Source organism: Hemibagrus wyckioides, linkage group LG06, assembly GCF_019097595.1.
Source record: "Hemibagrus wyckioides isolate EC202008001 linkage group LG06, SWU_Hwy_1.0, whole genome shotgun sequence".
Taxonomy (NCBI): Eukaryota; Metazoa; Chordata; class Actinopteri; order Siluriformes; family Bagridae; genus Hemibagrus; species Hemibagrus wyckioides.
In genome coordinates this window covers 43,585,005-43,601,375 of record NC_080715.1, presented here as the reverse complement: position 1 = coordinate 43,601,375, position 16,371 = coordinate 43,585,005, and the positions used below count along the sequence as shown (strand labels likewise).

Sequence of the window (16,371 nt, the reverse complement as noted above, 5' to 3'; positions counted from 1 at the left end):
ACAAAATTCATCTAACAAATGTCCCTATTACTGAAATAAAAGATAAACAAACAACAAACAAACACAATAGTAGATTGTAATTTAGAATAGTTTACAATAGTTTAGAATGGAATTTGCATCGTGTCACACCTTAAGCATATTTATATAGAGCATTCAATATGACAACTGAACGATTAATACAACAGGAACACAGTTAGCTGTCCATTAAAACATCAACAAAACACAAACCAAAGTAATGAACACTTGTATTGCAAAAATGTTCAAACATTACCATCTGCTGTACATTCTCAAATACACATAATACAGCATTAATCATTTGCATTTGCAACCTAAATTAAATATGGCACATCTTTTAGTATTTGGCTAAATTAAATTTTCTGAAACACATTATTGCGCAAAGTCACTTAGGTCACTTCACACTCAGTTTTAATTAATTTTCCATAGTCATATTAACTAACAAAAGAATATATAAAGTATGTATTACTTTACCTGTGAAACAATAAATAGACATACAAAATGAGTGTTGTTTCCATGGGGTGTCAATGTACTTCTGAGTTTATACCTGGAAGAAAAGTAGTCTTTATTGTGCTTTACAGAAGCGCTCACATGCCGTATGTTGATTTGGTTTTCTGATACACTGATATTCATATGTATATAAATAACTCCATTGGTGATGTTCTTATTTAAAAAATAGGCGGCATCTGTTTTCCATTAAAAATTGAATTAGCCATTTCTTAACCCTTTACCCTTCCTAGTTTCCTAAAAGTCAATTCCAGCATGCCATTATAAAATTTACATTAATACATAAATTTCCAGCTATAAAAGACAGTACATCTGATGTCACTCTACATGGACAGGTTTAAGTTAATCATATTCAACATTTCAAATATTATGAACTTGACAACAACAGCCTGTTCTAAATGTTGCTTAATCTTAGAAACAACCACAGATTATCTGATAATCCTATTGGAATTATCCAATACAAAGTAGTAAGAAGTACAAAAAATAAAATGTAAAGGTAGCTTTAAAAAATAAACAAAAATATTCAAATGATGTAGGTTGTGTTTGAATCATTTTTACACAGTCAAAAAAATTTATTTGCTAAATGTGCTGTGCTATGCCTTTTTTTCTTTCTTTTTTTTACCGATAACATAACCAGCTCACTCATCAATGTGGTTTTGAAGGGGTGGGTATTTTCCATTCAAAATGCACATACTGTTTGTTGAATTATGCTAATTTAAATTATTTCGACTAATAAGATGAGCTTCTTCCTACGCCAAAAGTTAACTTCTGTATAATTATTCAAAGTTGACCTCAAATATTTCAAAAACCATTCAGAGTTTAAATAAGTGGCATATATGATTAAAAAACCTGCAAACTTTCCTTTTTTAAATGATAAAATTTTGTGCATTTTGATCGAGAAATGTTGATTGTATATGAATTCAATGGTCATGCGTTTTCCCCCGCGTCAAGTGAGATTGGAGATCCTGCCATGTTTATTATTTGATAATAATCCGGTCACATTAAAATTCCCATACTCTAAATGGAAACCAAGGTAAATATTGGTATTGATTGCAAAATAATAGCCTTTATTAACACATCTGAATCTCTTATCTTGTTAAATGTATTGCATCATGTCTAAAAACAATAACAATAAAAAATTAGCGGCTGCTGCGAGTACATGACCCAGTGAACTTTGACCCTTAAAGAAAACCATTTTTTGTTTTTACAAGTGAAACCATAGTTTGTCAGCATTAAATGTTATATTTTCATATTATCATAGTCTAAAGAGTAGTTTTGTTTATTGTTCTGAAGTAAACAGCAAAGAGCTATTTCTTTAAAATCTTTAAAATGCTCTGTAATGTAAAAGTGATGTGATATTTTTAAATGTTAAAAAATGCTGTAAAACTTTAATACTGTTGGCTGTGTACATAATTCTTGTTGTTTGTTGTTTTAAAGCTATGCATATTGCAAAAGTATCAAAATACCATAGAAAAATAAGTTAAAAACAAATTGTCTCTTGGTATTTCATTCAGCATCAATTATATAGGTATATCTTAATTAAATGCAGTCATACTTTAAATAATAGCAGAAAGGGAAGAAACATAAAAAATACACATACTATAAAATATAAAAATATACAAAAGACTACAAAATTTCAAGTTTATATCTATAAAAAAATAAGATTTTTTTTAAAAGAAAGTCTATAAAAACCTCTGAAAACAGTTCTGTGATGTGGCAGTTGCTTATAAGCCTTTTATAATAGAAAATGTTCTGAAATTTTTAGCTTCACTAAGTGCATATTATAAACTTGGGTTAAACATTCTCAGAACTAGACACTGACACTAGAAGCTAAGGAAGGATTTGTTGAAGCATCCTGTTCAGCAAAATGTTTCAGGTTGTTGGTGTAATCCAGTGCACTGAAAAGGGAACAAGACGCTTCGTCAAGACTTGATCCGATGGAAAAGCCTATATGAAACCAGTGTCTGATTCTCTGGACTGACAGAGGTCAGGTGACATAGCAGTGTTTGTCAGTAAGTGCATTAAAGGGCTTCTACGTCACCTAACTCCAGATTCTAATTGTCTGAAAGAAGACGTCTGGTATCCTCTTGTGTAGCAAGCAATGCAGTGACTTGTTCCCTTTTCGGAAAAGCAGGTTACATCCGTATCCAGATCTTCAATAGCTCTCTCTCTCTCGCCCTCTCTCTCTCTCTCTCCACCCCGTCTTACTCTGCCACACAGAACCTGGAAGTTACTCCAACTTATTTCATACAAAATGAAACTGAGCTCTGAGTGACGCTCTCTCTCTCTCTCGCTCGCTCTCTCTCTCTCTCTCTCTCTCTCTCTCTCTCTCTCTGTCTCTCTCTCTCTTTCACTCTGTGTGTGTGTGTGCATGTGTGAGAGTTCAGGAAAATGGCTGATGCCTGTATTTCAGTAGATCAGAATCAGTTCATCTGTCCAGTGTGTCTGGATCTCCTGAAGGATCCGGTGACTATCCCCTGTGGTCACAGTTTCTGTAAGGTGTGTATTAATGGCTGCTGGGATCAGGAGGATCAGAAGGGCGTCTACAGCTGTCCTCAGTGCAGAGACACTTTCACTCCAAGGCCTGTTCTATGCAGAAACAACATGCTGGCTGAAGTGGTGGAGAAACTGAAGAAGATTGACTTCCAAGCTACTTCTACTGCTCACTGTTACGCTGGACCTGGAGATGTGGAGTGTGATTTCTGCACCGGGAGAAAACGCAAAGCCGTCAAGTCCTGTCCAGTGTGTTTGGATTCTTACTGTGACATTCATCTGAAACCTCATCTTGAAATTTCTACTTTGACAAAACACACATTAATTGTAGCTTCAGCAAAGCTAAAAGAGAAGATCTGCTCTGAACATAAAAGGGTGTTTGAGATCTATTGTCGTACTGATCAAACCTGCATCTGTTATATGTGTATGATGGAAAATCACAGAGGACACGACATCGTCACAGCTGCAGAAGAAAGTGTTAAGAAACAGGTGAGAATTTTAATTATATATATTTGTTCTTGTATAGAAACTGGTGCTTTAGTCAGTTATATGATTTCAGTTTTGAATTCAATTTGTTTATCAATCAAAATGTTTATGTTCTGTAAAAGTTAATTAAATTGAATGTATTCAGTTTAACAGAGATTTAAATTTTTCCTCAGTTATCTTGTCATATTAATCTAGTCAGACAAGTTAGTAAACATTCCAGTGACAGGACAAGGCAGGTGAACACACACACACCCACACACACCTCATCCCTATCACAAACAAAAAGCCAGAGTTCATCCACATCTAACTTTTAATGACTGGGCTGATAGATCTGCTGGCTAACACTACTCAGAGTGCAGAGATTCTTGTCATAACGTATTTGTATGAAAATGAAAGCAGAGGTTTTACCAGCCAAAAATCTCAATGTTTACTCTTTATTACTCAATTATTAATCTCTACTATAAGCATCATGGAGTGTATGTCTATCTAATAATAAAATGCAGAAACCAAACAGAAATTCCTCAACACTGTGCTGACAGGTGATTAGACACTCTGCAGTAGGAGCTAATTAAGATGAATGAACTTTAACAAGAATTCAAAATATCTTATTTGTCCTCAGAGTGAGTTAAAGGAGGAGCAGATGAAATTCCAGCAGAGAATCCAGGAGAAGCAGAAGAAGGTGCAGGAGCTGAAACAGACTGTGAACACTATAAAGGTGAGCAGTGAGCAGAGACAGAGCTGCTCCTAGAAACACACACAACATGGACAACCAGTCATTTAGAGTCCCAGTAAGAGAGGGAATGATAGATGAGATTTAAATCTTCTGTGTGTGTGTGTGTGTGTGTGTGTGTGTGTGTGTGTGTTCTAACAGCTCAGTGCACAGACAGCAGTAGATGACAGTGAGAGGATCTTTACTGAGATGATCAGCTTCATGGAGAAAAAGCGCTCGGAGGTGACGGAGCTGATCAGAGCTCAGGAGAAGGCTGAACTGAGTCGAGCTGAACGACTCCTGGAGCAACTGGAGCAGGAGATTGCTGATCTTCAGAGGAGAGTCACTGAGCTGGAGCAACTTTCACACACACACGATCACATCCATTTCCTCCAGGTAACACTCACTGTCTGATCTACAGAGCCAGCTGTTCCTCACACACTCTCTAAAACACCTCTCATTAAAGCAGCAATAAATGTCCCTGTCTGACATCACAAGTGTGTCTTTCATTTCATTTGTTCTTTGTAGGCTTTAGCTTCTGGACGTCGGTCTCCTCCATTTACCAGACCCAATTTTGACACGTCCAGCATCACTGTCCCTCAACATCTGTCATTTGATGGAGTGAGGAATTCTCTCTCAGATCTGAAGAAGAGACTGGAGGAATTCTGTGAGGAGGAATTCAACAAAATCCCTCCACATGGTAAGAGGAGCTGCTCCTGCTGGAGAAACACAATGATGGACGTCTTTACTCGCTCTGTGAAGTGTTATTTCTTAGCCATGCTCCTGCTTACTTTTCTGCAGCCAGTTTGTTCACCTGACACTTTGAAGTAAAATACTGATTTCAAATGAATAAACTGACTGTATCACTTTCAACTGTTTCCATCTTTTACACAACCTGATGATGCTTTTTGTCTTCATTTCCATTTTTCTCTCCACAGCTGCAGCAGTTCAGATCATTTCACCACCAGAGCCACAGAGCAGAGAAGAGTTTCTGAAATGTACGTCTCACACACATACACTCACAAACACACACACACACATGCGCACACACATACACATACGCACACACAAAGAAGTAGAAGTGTAAATTACACACACACACACACACACACACACACACACATACTCTCATGCACATGTAGCGTATTTCGTCTCGCCCCACAAAGAAATTCCACAACACCACTGGCTTTAGTGGACTATGTCTGCAATTTATTAAAGACAGGACAAGGATCAACACAAATTACAACACACCCTCAGTTCTGCAGTCTCTGCCTCACTCATGACCAAAGTTGTTCTGAGCGAGTGGCGGGGGGATAAGTTAATTATGCAGGTGGAAATGACATCACTGACACACAAAACTCAATGTATTATTTTAAAACAAAATGCAATTACCCACGATATCATAGTGAATAGAAATATGCACAAAGAAACAAAATAAATATAATATAATAAAAATAATTAATCAATTCCTGTGGAAACCTTCTTAAAGTCTGCTGGAATGGACACTTGACCCAAAACACTACACTCTCCCCTCCTAAATTTCAGTGAACTTTAAGAATCTAGGTGAGGCATTTTCTTTCTGTTGGGAGTACCCAGACTAGAGTCATTCACACGAATAGCAAAGATGCTTTGCTTGGCAGAAATATGCCCTTATACATATTCCCATGCACTCCCACATCAAGTATTTCTCAACCCTATTAAAGCTCACTTAGTTTGTAATTCTGGTCAGTTCTCAAAATCAGTTTGAAATTTGACTTCAAGGATCACTTGAAAATTTGACAGAATTTTGAGCAACTCCGCAAGAGGATCCTTTTGCCCTGACAGAGACGTCCAAGCAGACATCCAACAGGTTTCACTAGCCTTCCTGCCCTGGTTCTCACTGTCCCCTCCTTAGGTCTCAAAGCAGTATCTGCTACAGTCATTGTGCCTGGAGACTTCCTTTGTCGACTTTTACAGATTGAGGCTTTATTCTTAGAGCTTCTGAGCGGTCTGCTCATTGAACTGGCATCATCTGACATGACTGATTCAACTGATTCGACCCTCTGGTTGCTCGCAGATTCTAGGGGTCCTTCCTCATTGCTGTGGCACGACTGATCTAGATCTAGTTCAGATTCACTGTTCTGGCCACCAAACTGCTCACTGTTTGAATTCATCTGTCCTAATTCCTGTTCACACGAACCCTCAGTGTGTTCACTCCCTTTTCCAGTAGAAAAATCCTTACCCTTCGTCCAAATTGTACAGGCTGAATTTTCCGACTCCATGACAGGTTCTTTGGTCTTTTCCTCTACAGTACACTCTCCAGTGTTCTGAGGTGCATCGGGTCTCTAGGTCAACATCTTGTAAAATCCATGCATCAATTCTGCTGTTCCTTGATCCTCTTTCTGATGCAGAGGGAGATCTTTGACTTTGGTCTTCCCCTTCATATTTTTCCTTTGTTGACACTGTTGATAGGACTGTAGATTCAATTTCTCTTCTAATGGAAGAAAATTGACTGGGAGTAGCAAGTTACGGTGGACCACCTTACTGTTCTTCGTTGTGGGGTTCTCAACTCTGTAGATGGGCAGTGATGGATCTTTCCATGTTACTACATGAACAGCCGAATTCCACACATCTGCCAACTTTCCCTTTCCCCTTTCCTTTTTGTTCGCCAAGAGAACACAATCTCCAAGCTCTAGAAGAGCACCCTTAGCTCTTTTGTTATACTGTTGTGTCTGCTTCTTCTGGGCATCAGTAATATTGCCATTAGCAATATGCATAGCCTCTCTGAGATCTTTCTGAATAGCTTTTACATATTCATCATAAGTCTGAACATCCTTATCTCTGAAAGCACTTCCAAACACAACATCTACAGGTAATCTTGGAATTCTCCCAAACATCAGGAAGAATGGTGCAAACCCTGTTGTTTCATGGGTAGTACAATTGTAAGAAAACGTGAGTGTCTGAATCATTTCTGGCCACCTTTCCTTCGCTCGAGGAGGCAAATAGTGGATCATATTGCAGAGAGTGCGATTAAACCTCTCAGTCTGCCCATTACCCATAGGATGGTACGGCATGGTATGGGACTTATCAACACCAGACACCAGCAACAACTCAGCGATCAATTTGCTCTCGAAATTGGCACCTTTGTTCGGAATGTATTCTCTGTGGGAAGCCATACACACAGAAAAAGTTATTCCACAATTTCTGAGCCACCACCTTAGCTGTTTGGTTGGGACAGGGGAAGGCATGTGCTAATTTTGTGAAATGGTCTGTTATGACAAGCACATCAATACTCTCTCCATGCATTCCTTCCGAAGACCAGAAGTCTATACATACAAGCTCAAGTGGTGTGCTTGTTCTGATGGACTCTAGTGGAGCTCTGGCCTCAGGTTCCTGAGTCCAACCACACATTGTTTACAGTGTGCCACATACTTTTTGACATCTGTGTCCATACCAGACCAGAAAAACCTCTGGCATACAAGATGAAGTGTTCTGCTTTGTCCCTGATGTCCTGACCTTACCAACGTGATCTTTGGACCTGCGTTAGAGAACTCCACCTTTTACTTCCAGCTTTTCCCAGTGTTTCAGAAGTCGCATTACTGGCGCAGTTTCATTATCCCTCTCCCTACATGATGGTCTCCTTGTTCTTTCAACAAAGAACACAACACGGGACACTGTGGGATCTGCTTTCTGCTTCAGCTGTATCTCTTCCATAGAGAAAACAGGAAGAGTACTATCACCCCCCTGGACAAAATTATTGTTCTGGAGTAGATGGACACTATGAACTGGGTTACTAGATTCCCAGTTTAGGCAGGACTCAAATACAGCTTTCACCCCTTCACTACATAGCAGATTTGGTTTTTCAACTTGGGAACCCTTCTCGCTTTCATGCATTTGGTGGTGTACATTCACTGACAAATGGAACGTTTCCTGGATGGCCTGAGAGGTCACATGCTTAGCGTCAGTCTCCAGAGCATCACAGACCTCTAATGTCCTGGCAAAAGGTCGATGACTTAAGAGGTCAGCAGGGACATTCTTGGTACCAGGTATGTATCTTAGGTCAAAATCAAAAGGAGCCAGCTTAGACACCCATCATTGCTTGCAAGCATCCAACTTTGGCTTCGACATTATATATGTTAGAGGATTGTTATCTGTTAACACCGTGAAGTTAGTCCCCACCAGCCAATGGGCAAATTTATCACAGACCGCCCACTTTAGTGCATAAAACTCATCTAATCTATGGGCAGGGTAACGGGACTGGGCTTTTGACAGGATCTTGCTTGCAAAAGCGACTGGTCGAGGTTTCGTCTCACCTTCTGGGATCTGACTCAAGACTGCACCCAAACCATCCATAGATGCATCAGTGGACCAAAGGAAAGGTTGCTTGAAGTCCAGGTGGGCAAGAACAATGGTGTGGGAAAGTGCATGCTTTATCCTTTCTACAGCTGTGTCACACTCTGCAGTCCAGTCTTCAGGACTTAACTGTCTAAGTTTGGAAACAAAGCATGGTTGTTGTCCACGTTTCTTCCTGACTTCCTGTTCAGCTGTCAGTTTAAACAATGGTTTTGCTAAAGTTGAGAGGTCTTCAATGAAATGAGAATAGTAATTTTCCATACCAAGAAAAAAATTAACTTTGGTTGGTGATGGAGTCTTTCCATCTGCTTCCATTAAATCTGTGGATCTGATGTCACTGATTGCAGACACTTTCGTTGGGTCAGTTGCTATGCCGCTCTCTGTTACTATATGACCCAAAAACTTGACAGTTTTCCTTAGGAAATAGCACTTCTTCTGTGCCAGTTTCAGGTTATGCTCGCTAAGCCGAGAAAACACCATCTCGAGACGACTGAGCGCTTCCATCTCAGTTTTGCCAAAGACAAGTAAATCATCTAGGTAACAGAGAAGTGAAAGGCAGTTCTGGTCTCCGAATATTGATGTCATCATGCGAGAGAATGTTGCTGGGCTGTTACATAACCCCTGGGCCATACGGTTATACTCATAGAGCCCTACTGGTGTTGTGCATGCCATGTATTTACGATCATCCTCATGAATTGGGATGTTATAGAAGCCCGATGTTAGATCCATGGTGCTAAAATAACAGTTTTCTCCTAAGGATGCAAGGGCATCAGCTTGATGGGGTAAAAGATACACATCCTTCTTTGTTCTTTGATTGAGCCACCTAAAGTCAGTGCATATCCTTAGCTCCCCAGAGGGCTTCCAAACTAAAACTAAGGGGGAAACCCATTCACTGTTTGATTTTCTCAATGATACCACGCTCCTCCATCTCATCCAATGTTTGTCTCAATTTCTGGTAATGGGCTGGAGGAACCCTTCTGTAAGGCAAGCGAAAGGGCCTTTCATCTTTGAGTCGTATTCGATGAACAGTGTTCTTAACTTTACCACAGTCTAATTTATCACAAGAGAAGATACTTTCATACTGTACTATGTGGTCAGCCAGCTCTCCCTTCCAGCAATCACTTACCACACAGGAGTCAAGGTCAATTTCTGTCAGTCCCAATTCTCTCAGTTTGATTCTGTAGTCAGTCTGTTGCCTACTTTCCTTGTTAAACTCATTAGTTTGCACAATATTTTAGGGAACACATATCTGCTGGTACTCTCTCCCCTTTTCTGTGAGATCTAGTTCCTCTAGTGCAAGGCACAGGTGCACATGAGCTATCTTAGTGTTGCGGCGCAAGACAATGGGGCGGTCAATCATGTTGATTACTCTCATAGGGATCCACTTATCGCCCCACAATGGGCAAATGGCATGAGCCACCATGACATTTCTTGGTGCAGAACGGGAAGTGGAGGGTTCCAGCATGACAGTACTTCCAATGGACAGAGGGACTTCTTCCTTTAACCTTCCACAGACCAAGGGTTCATGTTGTGGCTCCAGTGTGACACACTGTCTCAACACTACAATGCCAACTCTTTGTGGTATCTTGTCTCCATGCCAGCGATCAACATTAGAAAGCATATTCAGAAGGGGCTCTTGACAATTCTCTCGAACTGGTTGAGAAAGGCTTTTCCAGTACCATTCAGTTTTTTTCATCTGCCTGCGTGTCACATGCCTGATGACATTTGATCCATCTATCATGTCATCCTTTTGGCCTGGAACAACTAGGAAGTTGAGTGTCATTTTGCATTCGAGCATATCCACATTCAACTCATATGTGCACCTTGGTTTTGTTTCGTTCCCTCCACAACCAGTAAGTACTTTTTTGGTGGGTTTACTCAAATCTGTTCTGATCAAGCCCCTGTCCTTAAGTGTGCATTCAGCTGATTCACTCAATGTACAAGGAACTGATCCACTATCCACAAGAGCTAAAAGTTTCACTTTCCCTTCAACTAATGCTGGAGCATAGAACAGATCATCTTCATCATTAATTCTTTTGTAAGAGGCTTTTGAAATTGCACATGGAGTCTTTTGCTGAATCGCATTTATTTCACTCACACTCTTTCGAATCAGATGGTCAATAGTAGTTGTGTAAACATCCAATGGGTTGTCTGGGGACCATGCTTGTCTGGGACCCACTGTTCCCCTCACAGTGTAGGTTTTCTAGTTTAAATAATGCTCGGGCCCAGTGACTGCACTGGCTCTAGCTTGTTTCACTTGCTATTTGTCAGGGCATTCAAAACCTCTGTGCCCTGTCTTGAAACACCTAAAACACAGTCCCTCTTTAAAACAGTGAGTCTTTGTTGTATGGTCTTGAGCCCTACATATCTTACATGGGGCTGCAGAGTTTACAGATATGACCTTGCACTCTTCAGCCACCTGTTCTTGCCCCTTCTGTTTAACAAGGAACTGCTCTAGAAGGGAAGCTACTCGTCCAAGGAGAGCTGGGTCCAAGTTGCTTGCCTGACTACTGGTAGTGGGCTGCTGCTATGTCATGCACCAGGCATTAGGAGAGGTTTCATCTACCTTTATCCCCCTATCCACTCTGGTGAACTGCTTGTCTTTGTGGTGGCTGTCAATTAATGCTTGGATTTCACGTGCATCTCAACTCTCCAGTGGTTTACTCGAAGGGCCATGTACAGACTAGGCTCCGGGCAATGCCTTACAAACATTATCATCACTTCATGGCTAGGGTCTTCTACTCTTTTCCCCTGTCGTTTTAAGCATTCATCGGCTAGATAAACAGCCTTGTTCAATCTGATCCAATAATCTAAGCCATTCTCTGACTACCTTGGCAAAGTCTCATAAAAGTCTCGCAGAGGTGTTGTGGAGGAAATTGCATCCCCAAAATGTTGTCTTAGAATTGAAAAGATGACATGTGGGTCTCTTACCACATCAATCAAGGGATTGTTGCGAATACATGTCCTTACAATGTCTTTAGCCTGGCCCATTAACTTATCGAGAATCTCCTGGCCCTGTTCAGATACACTGAAGCCCTTTTTGTTCAAGTAAGCTTGTACTAATTCTTGCCACTCACCAATTGTGCACCGATCTGTCTTATCACCACTAAAGGTAGGTGGTTCTTTGATATCTTGATGCCTAACAACTAGGTTAAAATTTGACAAATCATGAGTCTGGGGCGTGGGCTGCTGGGCACGATCTACATAATCTCTCTGAGCATTCTGCCCTGCAGGTCTCAGGTTTGCCACAATTTGATTCCCAATTTCACTACCAAGTTGCTTCATTAAATCTGCCATCATTTGCCACTGATTCACTTGCTCGCCCCCTGGGGGGTTGCATGTTCTTTCTCCATTAGGCTCTGTTATGTCACTACTCATGCGAGGCAACGTTGCAGTATTAGTTAAAGGACGTAAAGGAGTGGCTACCATGTTTTGGTCTAGCATAGTGTTTAACTGGATCCCCCTCCCCATTCCAGGAGAGAACCTCTGTGAGCTTGAAATACCACTTCTTACACAAACAGGTGTCACATTTGTAGGATTAACATTTACATCTGACATGTGTTCTTGTGTCATTGCATGCAAAACCGTAAGTGCCATGTTTGTCACACTGCTTATCTACCCCAAAGTTCTCTGTTCTGGTGATGTTGATGGAGATGACGCTACCCAGCGATCTGAGATGGCTAATCTCTTGATCCAGGTCACGGCACCAATTTGTAGTGTACTTCGTCTCGCACCACAAAGAAATTCCACAACACCACTGGCTTTGGTGGACTATATCTGCAATTTATTAAAGACAGGACAAGGATCAACACAAATTGCAACACACCCTCAGTTCTGCAGTCTCTGCCTCACTCATGACCAAAGTTGTTCTGAGCGAGGGGGGGGGTAAGTTAATTATTCAGGCGGAAATGACATCAATGACACACAAAACTCAATGTATTATTTTAAAACAAAATGCAATTACCCAGGATTCTCATAGTGAATAGAAATATGCACAAAGAAACAAAATAAATATAATATAATAAAAATAATTAATCAATTCCTGTGGAGACCTTCTTAAAGTTTGCTGGAATGGACACTTGACCCAAAACACTACACACACACACACACACACACACAAACGAACAAGCAGAGTAAATTACACACACACACACGCACACAAACACAAACTAGCAGGGTATATTACACACACACATATACACACATGCACACACAAACAAACAAGCAAAGTAAATTACACACACACACACCACACACACACACACAAGCAGAAGTATAAATTACACACACACACAACTCATGCACACACACAAACACACAAAAACAAACAAGCAGAGTAAATTACACACACACTCATGCACACACACACACACACACACAAACAAACAAGCAGAGTAAATCACACACACACACACTCTTCACATGAATATACAGTATTCTGTGAATTAAACCCAACATGTTCACATTGTTCAGTTTGTTTTTCTTTTTTATTTTAGATTTCTGTTATCTGACTCTGGATCCCTACACGACACATCCTAACCTCATTCTGTCTGAGAAGAACAGAGTGGTGAGATTCAGTAAGAGAGAGCAGCAGTACTCTGATCATCCAGAGAGATTTGACTCCTGGTTTCAGGTGTTGTGTAAGGAGAGTGTGTGTGGACGCTGTTACTGGGAGGTGGAGTGGAGCGGTGGTGTTGTGTCCATATCAGTCTCATATAAAGACATCAGCAGGAAAGGACGGGGTGATGAGTGTGTGTTTGGACACAACAATCAGTCCTGGTGTCTGCGATGTTCTTCTTCTTCTCTCTCTTTCTATCACAACAACATTCAGACTGATCTCAGAGTTCCATCATCCTCCAGAATAGGAGTTTATGTGGATCACAGTGCAGGAACTCTGTCCTTCTACAGCGTCTCTGACACCATGAAGCTCCTCCACAGAGTCCACACCACATTCACTCAGCCTCTATATGCTGGATTCTTTGTTGGTCTATCAGAAGTGAGGTTGTGTGATCCAGAATAAGATGTATCTGGTGTTTTGTGGTCAGTAACAAGTAGAAATTGTATCACAAATGATCTTATAGAAAAGTGTTTCATTTCAACAAGATTCCACATTATAGAGAGATCGTTCCTGAGCACCAAAGCACTAAAATGTAAATCTAAAACACACACACAGAATATTCATTCTTTGTAATGTGGTAATCATTTTATTATCCACAGACACTTACAGAAGTGAGGTTTATAGGTTTTTAACAATTAAGAACCTTATTTTAATGAAACATTTATAAAATTTACAATATCCTGGTTGTGTAAGTATGTACAGCTTTATAATTGGGGGTGTGTCTCTGTTCAGAATAAACCAATCACATTCAATCTCATGTACAAAAGTAATTATCATCAGCTGCATCAATGAAATGATTCTGATTAACTCCAAATAAAGAAGCTTCTGTGGGATTTTCTTCATATCTTCTTGTCTTCATCTGACCGACTAAAATAACAGAAGCAGCTTTGATTTACTGAGATAGAGAGAGAGAGAGAGAGAGAGAGAGAGAGAGAGGAAACAGCACACGGTTCAAACTGTGAAGAGATTTCAGTCAGAAGTTTTGGAGATCTCAGTGGGTAGATTGAGAGCAGAAGTGGGGTGTGGGGTGCAGTGTGAATGAGTTGGAGTTGTCAAACCTGTTGAAGAAGTTGTTTAGCTGGTTCGCCATTCCCACACCTCCTTCAATGGTGTTACCCTGCTTCGAGCTGAATCCGGTTGTTGTCTTCATCCCTCTCCACACTTCCTTCACGCTGTTGTTTTGCAACCTCTGCTCCAGCTTTCTTCTCTACTGCTCCTTCGCCTCCCTGAGCTGGACTTTTAGTTCCTTCTGCACACGCTTAAGCTCCTGCTGATAACCATCCTTAAAGTCCCTCTTCTTCTGGTTCAGAAGTCCCTTGATGTCACTTGTGATCCAGGGCTTGTTGTTTGCATAGCAGCATACAGTTCTTACTGGAACAACAACGCCCATACAGAAGTTGATGTAGTCAGTAGTGCAGTCAACAACATCCTCAATGTTTTCACTGCGTGGCCCCTGCAGTACATCCCAGTCTGTGCCCCCGAAGCAGTCTCTCAGGAATGTGCTCAGCCTCAGCAACAGCAGAGTGGATGACGTCACACGCTACTTCCGCGTGGGCGCGTGGGGGGATGTAAACAATGAGAACAATGGCATGTCCAAACTCCCTGGGCAAGTAATAGGGACGCAAACTTACAGCCAGAAGTTCGATGTCCCTGCAACAGCTGGAGATTGTTATGCTCACATGCCCAGGATTACACCACCTCGTGTGCACATAAATGGCGAGTCCTCCTCCTTTCTGCTTCCCGCAGGCTTTAGTGTCTCTGTCTGCCCTGACCGTGCTGAAGCCGGGTAGCTCCACGTTAGCATCCAGAATGCTAGATTCTAGATGCTAGAATGCCACGTTTCACAGAAGCACCATAAACTGCACTCTCTGTAGGTTTTGTCATTTTTCACCAGCGCAGCCAGCTCATCGATCTTGTTCGGTAGCGAGTTCACGTTTCCCATGATTACAGAGGGTACCAAAGGCTTATACCAATTCTTCGCTAGCCGCTTAGCTTTTAGCTTAGTTCCGGCTCTGCAGCCGCGATACCGCCTCCTCACCTCGTCAGGTAAACGGGGGACCACACAGGCGGGGGACTTTTTCAGAGCAAGAAGTTGGTGTCTCAAATAAACGAGTTTTGGCTTGTGAAAATCCATATCCATCGGATAGGTAATCAAATGCAACCACAAAGAAAAGGAAAAGAAAAAACACAGAAGAAAAAAGTAAATAAATAATAAATATTAAGACACGCAAGGAGCCGCTGGAAAGGCTGCCACTCGCTGCAGCGCTGGAAGTCAGTAGTGTTTATATCAGACAGTCTGTACATATACAGTCTGTAAATCTACCCTTTCAGACGTCCTTCTCATCTAGGGACAGTTTGATATTTTCTTATCAAGTTGTATTTATTAGCGTTAAACATCGAGATCTGATCCTTCATCAGCACTCTCTGTAACAGACAACACAGACATTTCCTCCTCACACCACCAGAGGGCACTGTTGCTTATTTATTCTAAAACATCTTTCGTGTTTGCTCCATTATTTAATGCCACAGGTGACATGAAGGAAAAATCTAATAAAGATTTCACAATTCTGTTTAAATTAAGAACATCTTCAGTATTTATCACAGTATGATGATATTTTTTTCTGGAAGAGGTTTGAATTGGGCTTTCCTAAATATTTTAGGTTTTTGCATGAAGCTGTCCACCTCCTCTCCCTGATACAACACAAATACACAATTTAACACTGTGATAAAACATCCTTCTAGATAAAATATGAATGCAGATGTGTTGAAAAAAGAATAATCTTAAAGAAAAACTTGACAAAATTGGATATTTTCACTCTAGCCAAAATGTCAGCCAATACATGTTCACTGTCACAGAAAAATTAAAATCATTTAGCTCTTTTTCACATAAATAGTGCTTTTAATAATAATGCACACACACACACAAACACACACACAAACAGTATATCTTAGTAAGACTTACTTCATGATGCTGATTCACAAACTGAGGGTGATGTAGTAAAGTGAGTAGAAACACACCTTTACAAATCTACAAATAATTTACTCACCCACTTGTCATCCAAGATGTTCATGTCTTTCTTTCTTCAGTCGTAAATAAATTGTTTTGTTTTTTTTTGCTGAGGGAAAGTGCTTAAATATTTAAGGTCCGATACAAAGTAGGGTCTACAATCCCGTCCAGTTGCAGTGCGATCAGCTTATCTCAGGTGTAAAC

The 16,371-nt window shown here is 40.7% G+C and overlaps 1 protein-coding gene across 1 annotated transcript; it reads left to right on the top strand.

The window, feature by feature from the left end:
- Nucleotides 1-2,778: 2,778 nt before the first annotated feature.
- Nucleotides 2,779-13,988, top strand: LOC131353779 (tripartite motif-containing protein 16-like). The gene is made up of 6 exons (XM_058390848.1): nucleotides 2,779-3,504; nucleotides 4,121-4,216; nucleotides 4,373-4,606; nucleotides 4,739-4,910; nucleotides 5,149-5,208; nucleotides 13,039-13,988. Exons 1-6 carry the CDS (start codon nucleotides 2,914-2,916, stop codon nucleotides 13,560-13,562), a joined length of 1,677 nt encoding a protein of 558 aa, XP_058246831.1. The 5' UTR covers nucleotides 2,779-2,913; the 3' UTR covers nucleotides 13,563-13,988.
- Nucleotides 13,989-16,371: the final 2,383 nt, after the last annotated feature.